The sequence below is a fragment of the Tamandua tetradactyla genome, chromosome 11, assembly GCF_023851605.1.
Source record: "Tamandua tetradactyla isolate mTamTet1 chromosome 11, mTamTet1.pri, whole genome shotgun sequence".
In the NCBI taxonomy this organism is placed as follows: domain Eukaryota; kingdom Metazoa; phylum Chordata; class Mammalia; order Pilosa; family Myrmecophagidae; genus Tamandua; species Tamandua tetradactyla.
In genome coordinates, this window is record NC_135337.1 from 40,078,724 (window position 1) to 40,101,779 (window position 23,056).

The following is a 23,056-nucleotide window of genomic DNA, read 5'->3' on the forward strand; positions in this document are numbered from 1 at the left end:
CGACCCCGCGCTCAATGAACTCATCACGCTAGAAATGACTAGAGAAATGGCCGAATGAATGGATGCTAGAAAACAAGGAATGGACGTACGAAGAAATGAAGGAAAGAATGTAGAAATCAAGGAAGGAATGGCAGGAGCCGCGGGGGGCAGGGAGCGCGCAGCCCGGCCGCCGGGGGGCGGTGTGGAGGATGTGCCGGCCGCCTCCCACCCACTCTCCACCTTGCGCTTCTCTATTTAAGGTGCTTCTCCCCAGGCGTGCCTCGGGCAGACCACCAGGAGCTCGAGTGGGCCGGGGCAGGGGGAACGCGAGCGAGGGAACCGCGGGCCAGGGCCGGGAACCCGGGCCGAGGCAGGTGCCTCCATCCTGCCCTGGGCTGCCTCCTCCAGCCTCCCGCGCCGGGGCCGCACCATGCCTCCAGGCTTGGAGGCTTTGGACCTGCCGATTTGGAACCGCGCCTCCGGCGTGTCCCGGGGCCCCGGCCACAGGTCAGTGACGCACGTTGGCCGGCTGGAGGGGCCTCGGCCCCGTCCACCTGGCCGGCCGTGGAGCCCTCCGGCTCCTCTCCGGCAGCCCCTCCGCCCCCTGGCCTGGCTGCCTTCTTCCCCGCGTCCCCTCAGCCCCGCGCCTCCGCTCCATCTCCTACCGCCCCCGCTCGGCTTCTCTCGGCTTCCTCCTGCCTCCGGAGCTCGGAGAGGCCGGCTCGCTGACACGTGGAGAAAGTCACAGTGAACCAAGCTGGGGCGCTCCCGGCCAAGGCTGCCCCGCCAGCCCAGCCTCAGCGAGAGGCGACGGGAGGAGGTGGCGACCTGGGAGCGGGGAGGGAACGCCTAGCCACGCGCCTCATCCCGCCCGGCGCGCAACCAGCGGCCCTTCAGCCTGGCCGCGGACGTGCCCCGCGCGGTGCCCGCCGCATGGGGCCACCAGCGGTGCCTGCTGCGCGCGCGTGGCGGGCAGGAAGGGCAGGAGGGGAAGTTCTCTGAGAAGCGGGGCCCGGCCTAGGAGGGTCTCAACTTCTGGGGAGGCGTTCCCGGCAAAGCTGAACCGCGTGTGCAGTGAACTTCTGTCCTCTTTCGACTCCCCGAGAGCGGTGGAAAGTTTTGGAGGCGGAGGTGTGGCCTGGCAGCCTTCTCGGTTTCCCCAGGCAAAGAACCCAGAGAGAGGATCAGGTGTTTTCAGGTTAACTGTCAGGTGAGGCGAAGGGGTTGCATCTTTCGGGGCATCGGACACTGGAGAAAGTCTCATCAAGTCCATGGCTTTACAGTTCTGACTGCTGCTTTCCCGGCAGCCTTGTGAATGCTTATAGTAACTGCTCGCATTGCTCTGAGTTAGTTAAACAAGGCTGGGCTCTGTCTTCCGGAACAAACAGGCCTTAGCCCCAGGTGGGAGGGTGCTGCTGTGGTCGGCCCCAGTTCCTCTGCCTTGGTGAAAAGGTGTACAGTTCCGCAGCCCGGCAGAGCCAAGGGGCCCCTCCTCGCGCGCAGTTGAGCCCGGATGGTGAGTAGAAACAGGCATTGGCTTCCTCCCTTCCCTGCTCCCAAAACAAACATAGTGGTAGGTGGTTCGACTTTCTTAAAATAGTATTGACTTTCCTGCCTTTCCTGTATGGGACCCACAATATCATAAATGGACTTCAGGCTATTCAAGAGTTGAACTCTGGTGACTTCAAGTGAGTATTTAATTAATTCCAAGCAAGTGTGGCATCTCTGCTGCTAGACTTTTGAAAGACCAGTTTTGAATTAGTAAACATAGCTTGAGAATCCACCATTTTTTACAACGGATACCTGTGAATGTCACACAAAAATGACTGGTGTCGTATATTTTATTAATCATATCTTTTAATGCTGAAGTGTCTATTTTTAATGGGCCAGGCTGGTAGAAGTCATTCCTTGCATCTGTCTGAGTCCTAAATGTACTGTCCTAAATGGTGGGGAACAAACTGGTTCTGGATTTATATACTCATCTTCTGTTTGGGCTGATGAGCAGGTTTGTGCTCAGGGTGGGTTGGAGTATAATCTTTCTCTTTTTTGTCTTGACGCCACTGTTTTTCTTGGCACATTTTTTTCATGGCTTAAAAAGTTATATCATTTCTTATGTAGATAGTTTGATTGAACGCCATAAGTGCTTGGAATCTCAGGTAGGACATGAGATTTTGTTGGTTTGTCCAGAGTGATGCCCCAATGAATCCCAGAGTGATTTGATCAGTGAGTGGAAAAGTATCTGCAAAGCCCCCTTCGGGGAGTGCTGAGAATGGGGAGAAATTCAACTTCCCCAAGTTGAATTCTTGATATTCTCATAAGCAGTGTGGACAACCAAAGCTATAGGCAGAGCCCCCAGTCTTGGGGTTTGTTCATATGAAACTTAACCCCACAGGGGATAGGTCAAGTCTACTTAAAATTTAGGCCTAAGAGTCACCCCCAAGAGAGCCTGTTTTTTTGCTCAGATGTGGCCCCTCTCTCCAGCCAACACAACGAGCAGTCTCACCACCCTACCCCTCTCTACGTGGGACATGACTCCCAGGGGTGTGGACCTTCCTGGCAACGTGGGACAGAGATCTTGGAATGAGCGGAGACTCAGTATCAAGAGATTGAGAAAAACCCTAGAATGAGCTGAGACTTAGCATCAAGGGATTGAGAAAACCTTCTCGACCAAAAGGGGGAAGAGAGAAATGAGACAAAGTGTCAATGGCTGAGAGATTCCAAAGAGAGTCTAGAGGTTATCCTGGAGGTTATTCTTATGCATCAAGTAGATATCATCTTGTTATTCAAGATGTGATGGAGAGACTGGAGGGAACTGCCTGAAAATGTAGATCTGTGTTCCAGTAGTCATGTTTCTTGATGATCATTGTATAATGATATAGCTTTCACAATGTGACTGTGTGATTGTGAAAACCTTGTGTCTGATGCTCCTTTTATCTACCTTGTCAACAAAGGAGTAGAATATATGGAATAAAAATACATAATAGGGGGAACAAATCTTAAAATAAATTTAGTTTGAAATGCTAGTGAATAATGAAAGCGAAGGGTAAGGGGTATGGTATGTAAAATTTTTTTTTCCTGTTTTTGTTTTATTTTTCTATTGTCTTTTTATGTCTTTTTCTGAATTGATGCAAATGTGTGGGAAATGATCATGATGATGAATATGCAACTATGTGATGATATTGTGAATTGCTGAGTGTATGTGTTGGGAATGTTTGTGCTTCTTGTAATTTTTTTTTAATTAATAAAAAATTAAAAAAAAAAAGCTGGATGGGACAATAAATAGCCTAAGTAATGAAAAAAAAAAAAAAAAAGGTTATATCATTTCCAGAGAGTAACTTCAGAAGCTCTCACTGGTAGAATAAAGCCACTAAGGATGGAACAAACAGGCACTTGGATGTAGACATAAATAGATTTTGGAGGGATCCCAACTTGAAATATACTTGTGTCTGGCTGCCCCAGTACCAGTGGCAAACAGAAGTTTCTGTGTCATAAATCAAAAGTGAAAGAAGGGGCTGGTAAGAGAAATGTGGGAGAGGCTATCTGTGAATGTCAGAGCGTGAATCCCTAAACCTTCTGTAGATTGCACTGACTGCACAGTTCTTCTCAGAGATGGGATGTGGACTTCACATCTTCAGGAAATGCTCACCAATTCTGATGCTGTTACCAAGAGTGTGTGCTTTGTGAAATCTGGTGGCTTCTTCCGTATTGAGTCAGACTTCTCTTGGATTTAGCTTATCTTCCTCTTCATACCTTAAAGAGTCAAGACCCATTAATACTTTAAACCCCATTGTCATGAACTTTCCACTGGTACATCCTTTCCTTTGGCAAACCTTCCACCAACAAGGTTCTGTGGCCTGGAGTCTTGACAATTCCCATGAAGAGAACGTTGTAGTAGTGCCAATTTTATTTCAACTCCCCTTAAAAATTGTCCTGATGGAGTGATTTGAACAGTGAATAAAAGGGTATTTGCAAAGTTCCCTTGGGGGAATGGTGAAAAAAGGGGAATATTCAACTTCCCCAAGTGGAGAATTCCTCATATTCTCACAAGCAGTGGGGACGACCAACGCAATAGGCTGAGCCCTCAATCTTGGGGTTTGTTTGTATGAAACTTAACCCCATAGAGGATAGGCTAAGCCTACTTAAATTTAGGCCTATGAGTCACCTCCAAGAAAACCTGTTTTGTTGCTCAGATGTGGCCTCTCTCTCTCAGCCAATATGACAAGCAAACTCACTGCCCTCTGCCTCTTTACATGGACTCCCAGGGGTGTGGACCTTCCTGGCAACATAGGACAGAAATCCTAGAATGAGCTGGTACTCAGCATCAAGGGATTGAGAAAACCTTCTCACCAAAAGAGGGGGAAGAGCGAAATGAGACAAAGTCTCAATGGCTGAGAGATTCCAGAGTCAAGAGGTTATCTTGGAGATTATTCTTATTCATTATATAGATATCATCTTTTTTAGTTAAGGTGTAATGGAGAGGCTGGAGGGAACTGCTTGAAAATGTAGTGCTGTGTTCCAGTAGCCATGTTTCTTCAGGATGATTGTATAATGATATAGCTTTCGCAGTGTGACTGTGTGATTGTGAAAACCTTGTGTCTGATGCTCCTTTTATCTACCTTATGGACACATGAGTAAAACATATGGATTAAAAATAAATAAATAATAGGGAGAGCAAAGGTTAAAATAAATTAGTAGATTGAAATGCTGGTGATTGGGAGGGGGAGGGGGAGCGGGTATGGTATATACGAATTTTTTTCTTTTTTCTTTTTATTTCTTTTTCCGGATTGATGCAAAGGTTCTGAGAGGTGATCGTGGTGATGAAAAAAAAATTGTCCTGATGAAGTGTTTGAGGAGGTTACATCCTTTTCTTCTAGGGAGCGGTGCATCAAAAGTGTTGTTTTTTTCACAATAAAAGAATAAATATAAAATATCTCAGTGAAGCAAGTAAGAAAAGTTGGGAGATGCAAATTTTGAACAGAAAAGAGAATACAGAACTGAAAGTCATGGACAATCATATTCACAAGCAAATCTCTTTGGCTAGGTCTTAATCAGTGAAGTGAAACTAAGAATAAGACAAGCTTTAAAATTTAGTGGAAAAACAGGTGGCTTCTGTAGCTACAGTTTTCAAAGTAAAAATAGTGGTCAGGGCACAAAATGGCAGATACATTGTATGATTTTACTAATATGAAGTAACTGAAATATGTAAACTCAGAGTCTTAAAATGTAGACTATAAGATACCTAGAAATAGACAGAAGTTAGTGAAGGGAGAGTGCATAATATATAAAGAGGTTGAGCTTAAAATGTTTGGAAATAGATTTGGGATGAGGGTAGCTCTAAGTAGAATTATAAGGCATAGTGCTGGATTGTTGGTGATTTTGGTTGAAAGGGATTGTTTAGAGTCACGTATAGTAACGGGTTAACACTACAAATTTAAAGAAGTCCTTGCATGAAGTAGGACAAATGCTGGTAAAAAGAGTTAGTAGTAGAGTAGTATATGGGGGGAAATACCTAGTGCAACCTGCATTCTAGTTAACAATAATACCTTAAAATCCTTTCATCAATAATAACTGGTGTTCCACACCAATACTAGTGGTCAATAATAGGGGGAGATAAAGGGTATGAGGTGTTTGGGGTTTTCTTTTTTTCTGTCTATCTGATAATGTTCTTTTTTGGGCTAATGAAAAAGGTCTAAAAATAAGTGTGATGATGATTGTACAACTAAGTGATGACGTTTATTAGATATTGATTGTATAATTTGGATGGACTATATGATAAATGAATGTATCTAAAAAAAGTAGTGATCAAGGAAAACTCTTTGGGCTATAAAAGTTAAAAGCGGAATCTTCTCAGAGAACAGAATCTGCTGTTCTCATTAGCTGAGGCCAGGAGTCTAAGTCCCATGTATCAGTTCTGAGGATTTAAATTACCCTGTATTGAGCTGTTAGGTCATATATTAAGGGCATTATGAGGAAAACAATTGTATTTCCAGGCTTCATTTTCTTTGTCAAATTACAATATATTTTTCAGTATTGAATATTTAAAGCCATATTTTTGGTTTGCTTGTTTGTTTGTCTCCTCAATTACCTAGGTTTTTTTCTTCCCCCTTTTCTCACCCTGTCTCAAACACAGCTTTCTACTCTGTTTTGAGCTTTGGGCCTCAGCTCCCTTTTCCCTATTGTGACAAGACTGTTTTGGGGGCATGTTACTGGTGTTACTTTGCCTTCAGATGGGTGGAATGCTTCCTTTCTTTGTTTAGATTGTATTTTGTTATCCTTTCTTGAGTACATCATGGTGGTTTCACCCTAAAATATCTGTCCGGTAATAATTGGTAAGTAGTGATGCTAAAGATTCTGGAAAATTATCCTTGGTGCAATTCTAAAAGACCCACAATTTAAATGGTGGATTGTTTTCAAAATCATAACACCCCTACAAAAGAGATAGGGTGAATCCAGGGATTCACCAGCATGTCGCTGAGGTGGGTTTATTGAACAATAAGGTAAACTCAGTGCTTTGAGGGAAGAAATGATTGTAGCTTTCTAACTTCTTTATATATATATAAAATATATATACACATATATATATACAGTTTTATTGAGATATATTCACATAACATATAATCATTCAAAGTGTACAATCAGTGGTTCATAGTATCATAATATAGTTGTGCATTCGTCACCACAGTCAATCTTTGAACATCTTCATTACTCCAAAAAAATATGTATGAGAATAAAAATAAAATAAAAAAGAACACCCAAAATATCCCATACCCGCCATTGACCCCTATTATTTATTTATTTTTTGTCTTTAATTTTTTACTCATCTGGCCATACACTGGATAAAGGGAGTGTCAGCCACAAAGCTTTCACAATCATACAGTCCCAGTGTAAAAGCTGTATAGTTTTGTACAATTGTCTTCAAGAATCAAGGCTACTGGAGTACACTTCAACAATTTCAGGTAGTTCCTTCTAGTTATTCGAATACACCAAAAACTGAAGAGGGGTATCTTTATAACATATAACAATAACCTCCAGAATGACCTTTCAACTCTATTTGAAATCTTTTAGCCTCTGAAAATTTATTTTGTTTCATTTCTCTTCTCCTTTTTGGTCAAGAAAGCTTTCTCAATTCTATGATGCCATGTCCAGGTTTGTCTCCAGGAGTCACGTCCCACATTACCAGGGAGGTTTTGCACCTCTGAGGGTAATGTCCCATTTAGAGGGGAGGGCAGTGAGTTTACCTGCTGAGTTGGCTTTGAGAGAGAAGCCACATCTGAGCAACAAAAGAGGTTCTGGGTGGGGGCTGAGTCTTACCCATCATTATATGTAATGATTACTCTGGGATGTATCAGGTTATCACACTAACCTGTACGAAAAAGGTCCCACTCCCTAGTCAAAGTTCCATGTAATTTATGTTATGCAACTTCTTTTAACTTTACTTTTACTTAGTCATCAGAATGACCCTATTAAAATTGGGTAGCATTTATTGAAAATGTTAGAGAAAGAAAGATGAAAGGAAATGCCTAATTACAGTCATCTTGCCCAGCTTTAATTAATTTTATTTGGAATCTTGCATTACTGAGAAATGGAGTTTCCTTTTACTTTTCTCTGTCCCAGAGTGTTGTTGATTCTTCTGTATGTTTTTTTCAAGAAGAGTATGGCTTGTTCAAGATAAGCACTTCAAAAAATAGAGTTCTAGTTCTGCTTTTCAACTGGCCTGAGGCAGCAAAGCAGTCATCAGAGATGATTTTATAGGAACTGGGTGGCATGGTTATCTTTAGGGAAATTCCTGAATGTTACAGTGTACTCTGTCTTGTATGGAAAAAAGGAAGATCCTTTGGGGTGCTTCTAAAGATCAGAATGACACGTCATCTGTTTTCTGAGAACTGTACTGAGAAGGTAACCAAGGTTCACCTTCTTTGCTTTTCTTAAAAATTTTCTTAATTTTTTTTTTTAAATAGCGTCCTTTCATTGAAGCGGAACTACCTCCAGAGCCTCACTAACTGGACTTTTCTCCCTTCCCCCTACCCTGCCCCCACTCTCTCTCTCATGAAGCAATCAAATCACAAGTGTGAAGAAATGATGTGGGAGTTGTTGGGATAAATCCAAATCTCCCATCAGCCAAATTGCCCCGTGACATTCACTCTGGGGCCATTATGAGCACTGTTGTGGAAACCCTGAATTTTAGTCTCTGTCCTTCCCTTACCTTCCTGTCCACCCCAACGTCACACAAACTAGGAGCAGGAATACACCGGATTACCTAATCCATATTTTTGAAATAGCTTATTTTTAACTCACAATAACTCAAGAATTCGTATGTGCTCATCAACAGAAATCAAAGAAATAGGGAAAACTTGATGAAGAAAATTAAGAATACCCAATACTACTTCATATAGATTATCAACATGTTTCTGCTGGTTTGTGCATTTCCAGATTTTTTTTTTAATTGGGAAAATAAATTTAATGGACAATAAATTTAGTTAATTTAGAAAAATGAGATCTCGATATTTTACTATTTTGTAACTTATTTAAAAACATTTTTATATGTCGTAGACATCATCAAATCACTACAAAGTTACAAAAAGGGTTGCATTTAACATTTTTATAACCATATCCTTCTGACCTTTTTTTTTACAAAAATTGTAGCATAAATTCATAGAAGTTTGATTTCTAGATCAGATATTCTTATAGATACTGCCCAAGTGTCCTTTAAAAATTTACATGCCCTTCAATGGAGTTTTTATTTTTTTCATTCTTGATAAATAAAAATTAGGATAAAATTTCACTTTTTTGTTAATCAGTGAATTTTGTCATTCTTAAATGTTGCTGGCCTGTTTAGATCCTTTGCTTATTATTATATTGGGTTGTCTTTTTCTTAAAATAGTCTGATGCTCTATAGGTAATAGTCATATATTAAATATATTACTATTAAATATGTTGTGGACCTCTTCTCCTAGTATTTTGTCTTTTAACTTTTTGAAATCTTAAATTTTTGTGTTAAGATCTATCAGTCATTGTTTTGATTTGCTAAAGCTGCCAGAATGCAATATACCAGAAATGGATTGGCTTTTTATAAAGGGAATTTATTGCTTCAAGTTACAATTCTAAGGCTGTGATTATGTCCCAATTAAGGCACCAACAAGAGGATACCTTCACTCAAGAAAGGCCAATTGAATCCAGAGTTTCTCTGTTACCTGAGAAGGTGCATGGTGACGTTTGCTGTCCTTCTCTCCGAGCGTCTGGTTTCAGACGACTCTCTCACATGTCAGCATCTCCAGACGTTTGTGTCTGAGCTTTTTCCAAAATGTTCCCCTCTTAAAGTACTCCAGTAAGCTAATTAAGACCCACCTTGAATGGTCAGGGTCACATCTCTATGGAAACAACCTGATCAAAAGGTGCCACCCACAATTGGGTGCTTCCATCTCCATATAAACAATTTATCAAAAGGCCCCACCCAACAGTAGGTCTGTCCCCACAAGACTGAATTAAAAGAACATGGCTTTTCTAGGGTACAACACAGTTCCAAACCAGCACAGTCATTTTCATTGCTTCTGAATTTTGTTATGCTCAGAAAGGCACATTAAATTATAGAAATATTCTATATCTTACATTTCACCATTTGTATTTCTTGATTGGGTCTAAATCTTACTTTTGTTTTTGGTTTGAGGGAACTTTCTTCCTTCCAAATGGATAGCAAATTATCATGATACAATTCACTAGATAATTCATTCCTTGGAAGGACTTTAATAAAGTGGATGAAACATAATAGGTTTGCTATCAACTAGATTGTCTAGAACCCTCTAATGTATATTAGCTAAGCAAGACTTCTCAATATGTTTTTAGTTGTTTTTATTATTAATCTTCTGAATATTATTATTGCCATTATTATCAGCAGCAGTAGTAGTAAATCTTAAAAAGTTCTGGCCAAGGAAAAGTTCACATAGTCAGAGTTTTATCTCATCAGTGACTCATTTTTCCCTGAGTATTTACTGAATACCTGTTTGCACTAGGTACTCTCCTGTGTGTGGGGAGATGATGGATAAACAAGATGGTTGTCTTCATGAAGTTCTCTTGTAGGAAAGACCAATAAAGACTTATCTCCATTGTGAAGGAAAAGTGATGAGGAAAAAGTAGGGAAGGTCACGTTTGGTTGAATGGCCGAGGAGCTCTCTCTGAAGAGGTGACATTTGAGCCAAAAGCTGAAGGGCATGAAGGAGCCAGCAATGCAGAGAGGTGGAGGACAGCAGTAGGGTAAATGAAATAAGGAGTGCAAATAGAGCGGGGAATGTTCCAAGATCAGGAAGGAGGCCACTGTATATGAGGAAGAGGAAGAGAGGGGATGGGGTATGCAAGTCTTTCAGGCGATAGAAGGGGGTTTGAATGTTGCTTAGCAGTGGAAAGTCCCTAAAGAGTTTTAAGGAGGGGAGGGAAGTCTGACCCAAGACTTTAAAATTGACCCTTTGGCTACAATGTGGCTAACTAGGAGACTTGCAGTAATCAGGTGAGTGATGGTAGTGCTTGCACCCGGGAGGCTGCATTGGATATAGAGAGATGCTCCGTGATGTGTTTTCAAGGAAGACTCGATAGATAAGATGTGAAGGTTCAGGAAAAGGAGAAAACAAATTGTGACTCTAGAGCAGGGATTCCCACACTTTGCTGCACATTAGAATCCCCTGGAAAGCTTATCAAAATCTCCATGGCCAGCTCACATCCCGTACCAATTAAACAGGAAAATCTAATGGTTAGAAGCCAGGCATTGAAATCTTGGGAAAAAAATCCCCAGATGATTTTACTGTACAGCCAAGGTGGAGAACCGCTGACAGAAGTAGAGATTGTAGTTGAAGCATCTGGATGAATGTGTGCCGATAATGTACTGAGCAGATGGGTGGAAAAGAGGGCAAAAGGTAGGTTTGAGAAACCTACTGGACATATGGGTGGAGTTTTAAGGAAACAGTTGGATAAGGGAGTCTGTTCAAGAGAGAGGTTTGGCTGGAGATGCAAGTATGGAAATACACATCATGTAGACCATATATGAATCTCTTCTAGAAAGAATAAAAGAGCCCTAGCCTGCCCCAAAAGGACTTTGACATCCAGGAGTGAAATGGGGGAGGGAGAGCGAGAATCAGCAGAGAAGACAAAGAGGTGCCCAGTAAAGTAGGAGGGAAACCAGGGAAGTGTGGTGTTCTGGAAACCAAGAGAAGAAGTTGTCCCAGAGAGGAAGTAATGAGTAACATGAGATCGGAGAAGTGTCTGTTAGAATCTGCAGCAGGTGATGGTTTAAGCTGAGTAGTTTCAGTGAAGTAGTAGAATGAAAGCCCAGTGTTTGCTTTAGAGAATTTGAAACTGAAGGACAACTTGAGGAAGGTAAATGTTGGCTTCATTCCATCAGCTGCTTTACTCGTTTTTTCCTTCTCATTTAAACAACCTGATCATTTTATGGACTTGGATGGCTGTTACTGCCACGTTGTCACACGTTTTTAATTGAGAGACGTTGCACATTAGATATTAGCTTATTTGAACCTAACAATTTTTTCTTCATCCCTGACCATCTTCATTCTTTCATTCCAAGCCATTACTCTATAAAAAGATAATTCCTGGCCAAGAATGAACATTAGAGAAAGGGGTCAGTAAAATTGGAAAGCCCAGGATATTCCAGTGTGCAGCCAAATTTGAAAACTCGGAGAACTCTAAGATCTCCTCTGCCTCTAATACTGAATTATTCTGTCCTTGGGTATTTAATACATTCCTTGTTCTCAACAAAATTAGAGGAATAGATATGAGCAGGCAACTAGCCGTGTTTGTCACTGAAGATCTCAAAGTTTATCATCCATACTTCCTTTCTTAGGATGTGATTAAAGGATGCTCTCCACCAAAATGAAGGAGGAAAGAGGCAGGGATGAGGTCCAGGATATAGAGAATTCAATTTAGAAAGGAGGTAAAGGGAATTCCTAAGATGATGGCTCTGAGTAGGTATTAGAAAACAACCAGTGTAGACTAGACGGCCCCAGGAATGATGGCTGCCTTAGGGGAGAGGGGGATGAAGAAGGGAATTGATAGAATACCTGAGGTACTTTACTCCATGGAAGGGAGCTGTTGGACTTCACCAGAGTTTGGTGAAGTCGTGCATGGTATGTAGAAAAAAAAAGAAAAGACAACTTTAGAAAAAACAAATTTGTACAAGAAAGAATATAAAATCATGGTGTCCTAATGGCTCAACTGTGAAGAGTATATGCATATTCACTTCATACATTCTTAATGTTATTTTAGCCAAAAACTTTATTAGGATAATAAATGGGAAGGTGAAATGTGTACTTTTTTGGTGGTGGTGGTGGTGAGATATAAGAGTTAAATTCATACCTTCCATGGGAGGATGTAAATTGATAACATCTAAAAGAGGAAAAAATAGTGGTATAAGAATTATTTAGAAATATCAAAGTAAATAACTTAAAGCAGATAAAAGGGGTTACCTTAACGAACAAAAATCAGACATGGGATGAGGAGCTGCTGTTTTTCATTCTTTTTCATGTAAAACTATGTAGAAAATTAAGTTTTTTGTTTGTTTAAAGATGGCAGGGAGATGGACAGGTTTTTGGTTTGGGATCTGGAAGCCTGGTAGTTCTGTTCGCTGTGATTGAGTATATTAGGGTTCTCCAGGGAAACAGAGCCAGCAGGGGATGGGTGTGTGTGTGTGTGTGTGTCTTTATGTGCATATGTCTATCTGTTTGTGTGGGTATGTATGTAAATATTAAGAGATTTTATTATAGGAACTGGTTCACGTGACCATGGGGATTGGCAAGTCTGAATTCCACAAGTCAGGGCACACGTTTGAAACTTGATGGTGCCATTGAATTCCCAGGTGAAGCTACCAGATGAGAACTCTGTTGAAGGAATTCCCCAGGAGAAGCTAACTGGAGGAGATAGAGAGAAATTTTTCTTTCTGACTGCTGAAATCCTCAGTTTTCCCTTTGAGGCCTACGACTAATTGGATGAGGCCAATCTCTTTTGTTGATTGTAGAGGTAATCCTCCGCCACAGATCCAATCAACTGACTGATGATCTACAGCCATGAAATACCCTCACAGTAGCATCCAGGCCAGTGCTTATCCAAAGAGCTGGACACCATAACACAGCCCCTGTCCATCATGTGAAGGTGTTTTAGATTAACGCTAGGTGGTATACTGAAAAAATTACTTAACTGAACCCACATAAATCATAAGTGGTGGGAATATGCTGACAAAACAGCTAGGGCGCTGCCATCAACCCCCTTTTTGGGGGAACTTGCACTTTTCCTCCAGGATGCCTTCCACTACTAAGTGAGCCAACATCTGATGTTCTGACCCATTGAGGGCACCTTATGTGTGACATATAATAATCCCTATATTAGATTTTAGTAATCAGAACTTCTTTGTTTTTTAGGTTATCACAACTAGGAGCCCTAACCCTTTCTTCTCACATACCACTGAATGGTCTTGCTAGCCTCTTGTTTACATACACCCCATTTAGGAGACCACTACAGAAAGAAGACAAACTTTTAGGCCTCTTGTTGAATAGGGCAAAGGTCGTGTAAGCCAAAAGGCAAGAGCTGTCGGAACTGGCTAGCTTATATGCCGAGCATACTATGCTTATGGAAACAAGGTACCAAGACTGAAACTGGTGTGTGCAATTTTCTGGGGCAGAGATCAAGAGCTTTCATCTGGTTCTCAACACGGGTTTATAACCCTGTGGTTAAGAGTCACTGGTAACTTGTGCCTTTCAAAACTTCAAGCTACATAGGTACTTAAAAAAAATTTTTATTGTACTAACATATATACAACATGATATCTCCTATTTTAACCACTTTCAAGGATACAATTCAGTGGTATTAATTACATTTATGATGTTGGGGTACCATTAGCACCATCCATTACCAAAACTTTTTCACCCCACTTCCATGCCAATTAAGCATTAACTTTCCATTCCCCTTCTCCACCTCTGCCCCTGGTAACCTGTATTCTGATTTTTGACTCTATTTTCATAGACTTTTTAAATTATTGGTCTTTTAAAGCCAGAATTTCCATTGACCATATGGTAGCTTTAAAAGTAGCCAGCATCACACAGTCCTTAGTATCAGGGAAAGAGCAGGTTTTCTTAGTAATACTGACAGTAGCTTTGGTGGTGCTTCAGCCTTTTCTTTTCATCACAGTTCCAATTTCAGGGTTCTTTTCCTTTCCAACCTCTCTAGCTTTTATCTAGCCTACTCTGTGGGTGACGTTCTATTCTATTGCAGATCTGTTTTTATGCTTCCCAACCTCTGCTTTTTCCCCCCTCTATAAATGGTGCTATTTATTAAGCTTATAAAAAGCCAGACCATACAGTTCCTATAGTTCAGTGAAACATAACTAATTTACAAGGGTCACGATTGTTTTTATTCCTTTTGTGCAATTTCAATTGCTTTATTGCCCTGCATTGGAAGGGTCTAATGTAGCATAGGTCTTAACTGATTTCTGTTCCTTAACTGATTTTATGTTGCATTCACTGCCATGTCCCCTGTAGTTGTATTAATACACATTAGCAGCTCTTTGTCCTTTCTTAACCTGTTGGTTGATTTTCATCCTTTTGATGGAAGTTGCGATATTTCTCCTATCTGCTGACCTAACTCCTGCTTCTGAAGTTGTAATTGCAGTTTTGAAACCTTCTGTTCCAAACCCCCAGCCCAGAGCCTAGCATGAGAGGGTGCTGGATAAGTAAGTGTCAAATGAAGGAATGTTTTAGTCCTGATACTATCCGGTCACCTTTAAATTTTTTTTATTTCCCTGTCTTCCCACTTTGCACCACTGTGTTTTTGTTATAGCAATAAAATATTTGGTTTGCATATGTGTGTTTAATGCTCTTCATCTCCCAGGGAACTAGGGCGTACCTGAAAATTGGGAAGGAGTGGGCAAAAAAGAGCCCTCAGAAAAGAAGTTTAGAAAGCTTATACTTTACATTTTCCTTGAGACACCAGAATTTTTTAATCAAAATATCATTTATTACCTTTACGTTACTTAAATGCTATTTATAAGCTTTCGTTAGGCTTATGACTAGGAATAGCCTTTTCATCATGTAACTTTGTCATAGTTTCTTTTCTTTACCCTGTATTTCTAGCATTCCTTTCAACAGCTGATTACATTTGACTAATAATATATTATATTTTGCCCAACAGCACATTAAGGAACAGTTTTTTGTACTAGTTAATTTTTTTTTCCTTTTAATCATTCACAGTGCTATAATTAGTGCAACTGCTCTGTAAATACTAAACTGAATGGATTCTGGAAGGATGCAGTAGTATAAATAATTTTGTACAATGTGTTATCCTGAACTTTGTTATTTGCTACATCTAACTTTTTTTTCTTTTATGCCTAAGACTTTTCTTAATTTTTCTTAGGGTAATATTAACATCAGTTATCAACTTTTGAGCATGTTTTGACATAATAATCCATGCTTCCCACCACAGTCTGCCCTGCTTCTAACAAAACAACTTTTTTCTGCAGTACAGTGTTTCTCACACTAGAAGTTGAGGCGAAGATGCATGGCCTATTCTTGGGGTTCTAAGAATCCGGTACCCAAGTTTTCAGATGCTGTTTTCATTTCATTAAATGAAATGCATATTCTGAATCATCAGGATGAATATCTAGCAACACTGATCTATTAAAGGGATGGCAGTTAACTTTAAATTCAGCGTTTCTCAAATAGATCTACAGAGGCTTCTACAGGCATGCTCTTGAGGTCTGAAGGTTCAGATTTGAGGATGTTACTCTAGACACAGCCAAAGAGCTACTTTCTTGGAAATACCAGACACACACACCCCCACCCCCACACCACCCAGTGTTCCTAGTCACATGCCCCATAAGTCTTGCCACACCATGTGCTCTGACTAGTAGGGGTTTTCTCCATTAGCTCTCTGAATCCCACTCCCTAGAGTGAAGTCCCGACCCCATAAAACTTTTATGATTATGGTACAGCTTTCACTGAGCTCTTATTTGAGTTTATCCCTTCACAAGTCTATCTCCCCAACTAGACACTGCACATCAGAAGATCAGGGAACCTCTACAGCTTTGTGTCCTGACTCACAGCACAATGCTTCCTTGAAATAGTAAGTGCTCATTAAATGGGTCCAGTGGGGCTGGCTGCCGGTGGAATTTGGGATTCCTTGGCTTTTATCCCTACCTTGCATCATATGATGATATCTTTTCCTTTATCATCTGGGTGCCTTTGACTTCTGGCTTCTGACTTCTGTCTGTGGTTTTCTCTGACTGTATCTGAATTTCTTTCATAATAGAGAACTCCAGTAATCCAGATTGATGCTCTTGCTCGTTTAGTTGGGACACACCTTAACTAAAATAACATCTTTGAGAGGTCCTATTCACAATGAGTTTGTAGAATAAGATGAAGAACATGTCTACAATGGAATAATCCAACACATGGGTCATTGGTTTTTCTTCTAAATTGAGGTAAAAGTCATGTTACTTGAAATCTGTGATTAACCATTTTAAAGTATATAATTCAGTGACATTTTGTATGTTACCTGTGTTGTACAAACCATCACCTCCATCTAGTTCATCACCCCAAAAGGAAACCCCCTTACCCATTAACCAGTTACTCCCCATTTCCCCTTCTCCCCAGCCCCTGGCCACTACAAATCTGCGTTTGTTTCTCTGGAATTAACTATTCTGGATGTTTCATATAAATAGAATCATACAATGTGACATTTTGTGTCTGGCTTCTTCACTTAGCATAACGTCTCAGAGATTGTCCACTGTAGTATGTATCAGTACTTCATTCCTTTTTATGCTCCATTAATATTCCATTGTATGTATAGGGCCAGATTTTGTTTATCCATCCATTAGCCGATGGACATTTGTGTTATCTCTAACTTGTAGCTATTATGGATGCTGCTGCTTGGTTATTGCTTTTTACAAATTGTTGTTATAGGGCCTAATACCTGAGATAGGTGGTCTCTGGAGAGGTCTGTGTGTTGCCAGAAGACTGAGGGAATGCAAGTCTGGGACCCCTGAATGAAGCAGGCTCACTGTTTGAAGTTCCTGCCCACCCAGGCAGGGAGCTTAAAGAGCTGATCTGTGGCCATCTTTTCTCAGGATGGTCTATTTTTAATTACATTTTCTCTTTGATTTGCAATTGCTCTGGCTTTCACTGAGTCCTCTTAGTTTGCGGGAAGACAGTTTGATGCTGGTTATTTTCTTGAAGGAGTGGCTTTGGGACCCCATCTGTATTTGAGGAGGATCTCCTATGGGGTTTGCTGGGCTTTGTCAGGGGTGGGTGCTGGGCTTTGACACTTGGGCCCCTTGTTCCCCTTTCTTGAGACCATAGAACTGAAGCCCAAGTATTGGTTCATGGAAATTGGCTTTTACGTCTCTAGATTCCCCAAAATTGGCCTGAGAGTTCCCTACTCTCTTGTAGCTCTTTAGTCTTTTAAAGGACTCCCCCAACCCCTCATCACCCAAAAAAGTATGTATTTTATCCAGAAATTTTCTTTTTCTTCCCTTTGTCCTGAATTCCCTTCCTTCCTTTTCAGCAGAAAGATTCTAAATAATCTAGCCCACTAATCCTGGAACAGGAGGTCCAAAATAAATTTACAAGTGGAAAATGATTAGTTACTGAGAATAAATCCTAAAATAGTCATTCCCCTCCGGACTTCTTTTAAACTTATTAGTCCAAGTAGATAACAGATTATGTTAGTATCAAAAATATGCCATTTAAATATTTCAGGAAAAATTATCCCAAGAATGATCCTTGGTTATAAAAACTTCCCAAGAGATGAGAAACTGAATGATTGGCTTCACTTACTAGAATTTACTCATTAAATTTACCATCAAGGCATTTCCTGTTGCAAGTATCAGAAATTTAACTCAAATTAGCTTAAGCTCTAAAGAAACTATTGGCTCAAATTGAAAGTCTTAGAGTGATGACTTCAGGAACAACTCAATCCAGGAACTTCAATGTCATTGGATTTAGTCTCTGTTTCTTGGTGTGTTTTTCCTTGTGTTAGGTCCACATTCTGGCAAGCTCTTATGTGGTGACAAAATGGCTTCTTCCAGGAACTCCGGACTCAAAGCTTATGCTTTAAGACCATGCCTCCCAAACTTTATTGATTATATACCCAATAGTAAAAGTTGAGCAGTATGTGATATTTATTTATAAATCATGCTAATATATACTACTGTTATTCTATATGTTATAGAACTCTTGGTAGAGTGCGTTTTTTTGCTTTTCAAGTTCAAGAATAAAATAGCACTAGTATTTTCTGTATTCCCAATGGATCATTTTGCATACCCTATTTTGGGGACTAATTAATGGAAAAGCCAATCTCTCACTCAGCTATTATAACCAATGCCTTGTGTGGCTCCTTTTGGCCTGATTTGAGTTATGTATCCTTTCCTGCATCCAGAGGCCTTGAAATAGTAAAAGGAGAACTTTACTGGTATAAGATGGCAAGTATCTGACTAGGCATTTATAAGGAGAAGCTATTTTAATTATGTTTTAGAATCTTATAATCACTGATATATTTATCTGAAATATAAATATAAATATAAATAGGGGGCATATTCCTTCTTTTAATACATGGTTATGGAACAAATATTCTCTACTTCTATAACAATCTAATTCCATTAATTTGTACCAGATTACTGTACGTTCGTACTTAGAGTATCATGAAAGTGTCCCATCTAATTTTTGTTCACACATGCTTTTTTTGTAGCACTCTAGTGTCAGGTGAACGCTATATGGATATAAGAATTGCTGGGTCTTGCATATAAAATCCTATTTCTATAATTTTTTGAGAATGCTCATTTTGAACAAGATGGTTGGATATGGGGAAGGGCAGAATATAAAGGGTCCTAAAAAATGTCTACATTTCTAAGCAAAAAAGGAGTTCACTGGTTGGAGAGGTCAAGTATTCTTCAGGAGCTTTCTGACAGACAGGCTACTCTCTGTATTTAAAAATTGATCTTCTATGGCAGAAATGCGATGGCTCATCTTGATTGTGAGATGAAAGAAAAATGTCTGAGGGAAGACCTGAAATTTTACTTCATGAACCCCTGTGAAAAATACCGAGCCAGACATCAGATTCCATGGAAACTGGGATTGCAGATTTTGAAGATAGTTATGGTCACCGCACAGGTAATTTATATTATCTTTTCATTCATTTTTTTCCTTACCCCAAGATGAAACTGTTTCACATGTTCTTCCTCTTGACTTTTGTGCTCAAAGTCCACACTCAAGCTCATAAACCCTGAAATTATGTTGACTCTGCAGGGTGAAGTTCAGTGTAGATAACGACTTTCTGTTTGTAAAGGATCACGAGGCCATCTGTCCACAGTTCTATCAATACCGTGTAAAATACAGATCTGTTCTGAGTGGGGTTTTCTCTATCTGAGTGAGGCACATGGCCTGTGGAAGCCTGCTCTTTCAAAGTGATTGTGTTCTTGAACTCTCTCATCTGTATTCAAATGCGCTTTTGAAATCTGCAGTTTGGATGTTTGCCTGCCACCTTATAGAATGCTGTATTTCCCTTGTATCAGTAACTAAGTGCTATAAGTAAACACTAACCCGTGGGCACTATCAGGAATGCATAAAGGCAGCATTTGGACTTTTTTGCTTAAGTTCATATTGTTGAGCTCTTTATCATCAGTATCAAAAGAGCCGTCAGAGCTGTCATCTAGTTTTTGGCCCTGTGGTACTGAATCGGTTTTGGTAGCCTTCTGTATAGGTAACTACATTTAAAACATGTGCCCTTTGAGGGTAGTGCGACGGTGGCTCAGTAGCAGAATTCTCACCTGTCATGCTGGAGACCCGAGTTCGATTCCCAGTGTCAGCCCATGCAGAAAAAAAAAAAAAAAAAAAACATGTGCCTTTTGAAAAGCAGTACTGATTTCAGGTATTGGACCCCACTGGCAGCTAATCATTCTGTTATCAGTGTAACATGCTTGTAAAGGTGTTATTTCTGGCTTACAAAAATAAATACTTAAAAAAATCCCCCTGTGTAGTTTTAGGACTGAGAGAAGGTTCTTCCTGTGGTGGTTAGATTCAGTTGTCAACTTGGCCAGGTGAAGGCACCTAGCTCTATTACTGCGGACATGAGCCAATGGTACATGAACCTCACCTTTTGCTCATTACATCTGCAGTCGGCTAGGAGGCGTGCCTGCTGCAATGAATGGTGTTTGACTTAATTGGGTGGTGCTTAAATGAGAGAGCTTAACTTAGCACAGCCCAAGCAGCTCAGCATACCTCATGTCAGCACTCGCAGCTCAGCCCAGGCCTTTAGAGGTTCAGAAAGAAATCACCCCAGGGAAAGTTGTTGGAACCCAGAGGACTGGAGAGAAGGCTGGCAGAGACCACCCTGTGCCTTCCCACATAAGAAAGCACCACAGTTGAAAGTTAGCCGCCTTTCCTCTGAAGAACTAATGAAATAAATCCGCTTTTATTAAAAGCCAATCCATCTCTGGTGTGTTGCATTCCGGCAGCTAGCAAACTAGAACACTTCCCATAACTGAAGTTGCATCTTTAGTCGGCATTCAAAAAGGAGTCTTTCAGTGTATATGACATGTAATATTACTTGTAAAGTTTCAGGGTAAGTTATTGCAAAGAAAAGCAAGGTCGAGAGGCAGGGCCACTGTTAAATGTTTATTGTCCTAGTTAGAAAGACTTTTAAAAAGGGGAATTTAATAAGTTGCTTGTTTACAGTTCTAAGGCCGAGAAAATGCACCAATTAGAACAAGTCAATAGAAATGTGCAATCAAAAGTATCCAGGGAAAGATACTTTGATTCAAGAACTCAATGAAATTCAGGGTTTCTCTCTTAAATGAGAAGGCACATGGTGAACACAGTCACAATTTCTCTCTTGGCTGGAAAGTCACATGGCAAACACGGCATTATCTGCTAGCTTTCTCTCCTGGCTTCCTGTTTCATGAAGCTCCCTGGGAGGCGTTTTCCTTCTTCATCTCCAAGGATCGCTGGCTGTGGACTCTCTGCTTCGTGGTGCTGCAGCATTCTCTGCTCTCTCTGAATCTCCTTTATTCTCCAAAATGTTTCCTCTTTTATAGGACTCCAGAAACTTCTCAAGACCCACCCAAATGGGTGGAGATGTCATCACCTAATTCAGCTTAACAACCACTGTTGATTAAATCGCATCTCCAGGGAAATGATTTGATTACAGTTTCAAACATACATTATTGAATAGGAATTATTCTACCTTTATGAAATGGGATTTTGATTAAAACATGACTTTTCTAGGGTATATACATCCTTTCAAACCAGCACATGTATGTTTAGCTTTTTTCCTTCTTGATTGTGAAGTTTTAGTTTTAGCAACCTATGAAGCAGGCATATTGTTAGTATTACTTGGAAAGAGGAGAAATAATGTCCTTTTTGTCTTTTGGTTTATTTTAAACGTTACCAAGAGTCTCTAACTTATCTAGACATCATCATCTTGACCTACATCCTTTGTCCCAATACCTACTAATTCCTATTGAGCCCTCCTTTAAAAATGCATCTATTCATGTTTTTCGATTTCTCCTCTGTTCTCCAGAGCAGACTCTTATCTAGCTAATTAATTAAAAATCTTTATGAAGCATCTCATATGCTGTGCATCTGTTGGTATTACAGCTGTGGATATGTCACCATTGTGGTTGACACATAACACTTAGTGTAGTGTTTGTCTTGTGGTTTAAACCTCACTGCAACCCTGGGCGGTAGGTTCCATTGTTATTTCCTGTCTATGGATGAGACAAAGAGAGTTAAGCAATGTGCTTATGATCACTCATTTAGGAAGCCAGGATTTGAGCAGAAGCATTCTGGCTCTAGAGTTGGCATTCTTAGTATCATATTCTTTCTATTTAGGTATTATCCTGTCCTCAGGATTTGCAGTTTAGCAATACAGAAAAGTTAAGGAAGATATTAGTAGTCTTTGTCTTAATGTCTATGTTTCTTATCCGATTATGTACCAGTCTATTCAATGCTATTGTCTGATTGACTTTTCTTAGAATAGCCTTCATTGTGTCATTCTGAAACTCCCAAAGACCCCCTGCCACCCACAGAACAAAATTTTGGCTCCGTAGCCTGGAATTCACAGATTTTCATAGTTTCCTCCAGCTTGTCTTTCCAACAAGTTTTCATCCACTGTTACCTGTTCAAATTCCAGCAGATGGATCAACTCAATGATTCTCATCTCTGTTCTGTTTGTTCTCCCAACTCCAGTGATTCCTTCTTCTCATCTTGCAGGTGCTATATGAAGTCCCATCTCCACCTCTGGCTTTGCTTGCCTAGTCAGCACATGGTTTTCTGTCCTGCTTAGTGCTCTAGTGTACTCCTTGCTGTTTACATCACTAACTTCACTTTTAATAAATTATTTCCATAAACTGATAATATACTTTTTGTATGGGTGTATCCTGCCTCACCTAATAAATTAGAAAGGGTTATACTTCTATTCCCCTGCAAGATCATTCTAAGTATTGATACTTGTGTGATTTTTAATTGTAACAGGTTTCTCAAATATTGTTCCTTTCTTCAAATTTCACTTTTACCTTCTCCACTTTTTCTGTTTCCTTTAGCACTCCATCCTTAAGTCTGTAGGAATAAATAGCTTTTTTCAGAGTTGATGAGAAAGAAACTTTTTTTTCTTTAAATGTTCCTTCTCTGCATTCTGTAGAAATTTGTAATCTTGAGGGAGATGTTTACCTTCTTTGGATAGTTCTATTCTTCCCTCTATTTTTTTTTCATACATAATCACAGTGGTATCTTGTTTTTACTTGGTACAGAATATTTTCTCCTACATTGATTTCATAACAGGTTTCAAGTTCATAGTCTTTGATGGGCTACACTTATGTATAATTATTTTTCTGTCTTAGTATCATGTTCTCAGTAAATCTTAAAGTCTGGTTAGTGGATGCAGCTTGCTGTCAATCATTTAAAAAAATAAAATCAAAAGTTGTATTTAAGTGTCTGAATAGGACATATGTTAAAATTATCTGTATGGGTTTTGTATTATTTTTGCAACTGTTCTGAAAGTTTGGAATTATTTCAAAATAAAAAGCTAAAGACACTTAACA

At 40.0% G+C, this 23,056-nt stretch overlaps 1 protein-coding gene across 6 annotated transcripts in view; it reads left to right on the plus strand.

Annotated features, from left to right (window-relative positions):
- The first annotated feature begins 228 nt into the window (after positions 1 to 228).
- The window catches only part of MCOLN2 (mucolipin TRP cation channel 2), a 68,028-nt gene continuing 45,200 nt past the window's right edge, over positions 229 to 23,056 (plus strand). For 3 of the 6 annotated variants that reach the window (XR_013159365.1, XM_077120430.1, XM_077120434.1), the window contains exons 1-2: positions 229 to 486; positions 18,971 to 19,130. Coding sequence is in view for 5 of the 6 variants with exons in the window: in XM_077120430.1 (XP_076976545.1) it covers positions 410 to 486; positions 18,971 to 19,130 (237 nt within the window). In the remaining variant the exon portion in view is untranslated. Of the gene's footprint in view, positions 487 to 889; positions 1,496 to 16,079; positions 16,445 to 18,970; positions 19,131 to 23,056 lie in introns of those variants that run through there. The other 3 variants (XM_077120435.1, XM_077120431.1, XM_077120433.1) reach the window with 3 other exon arrangements.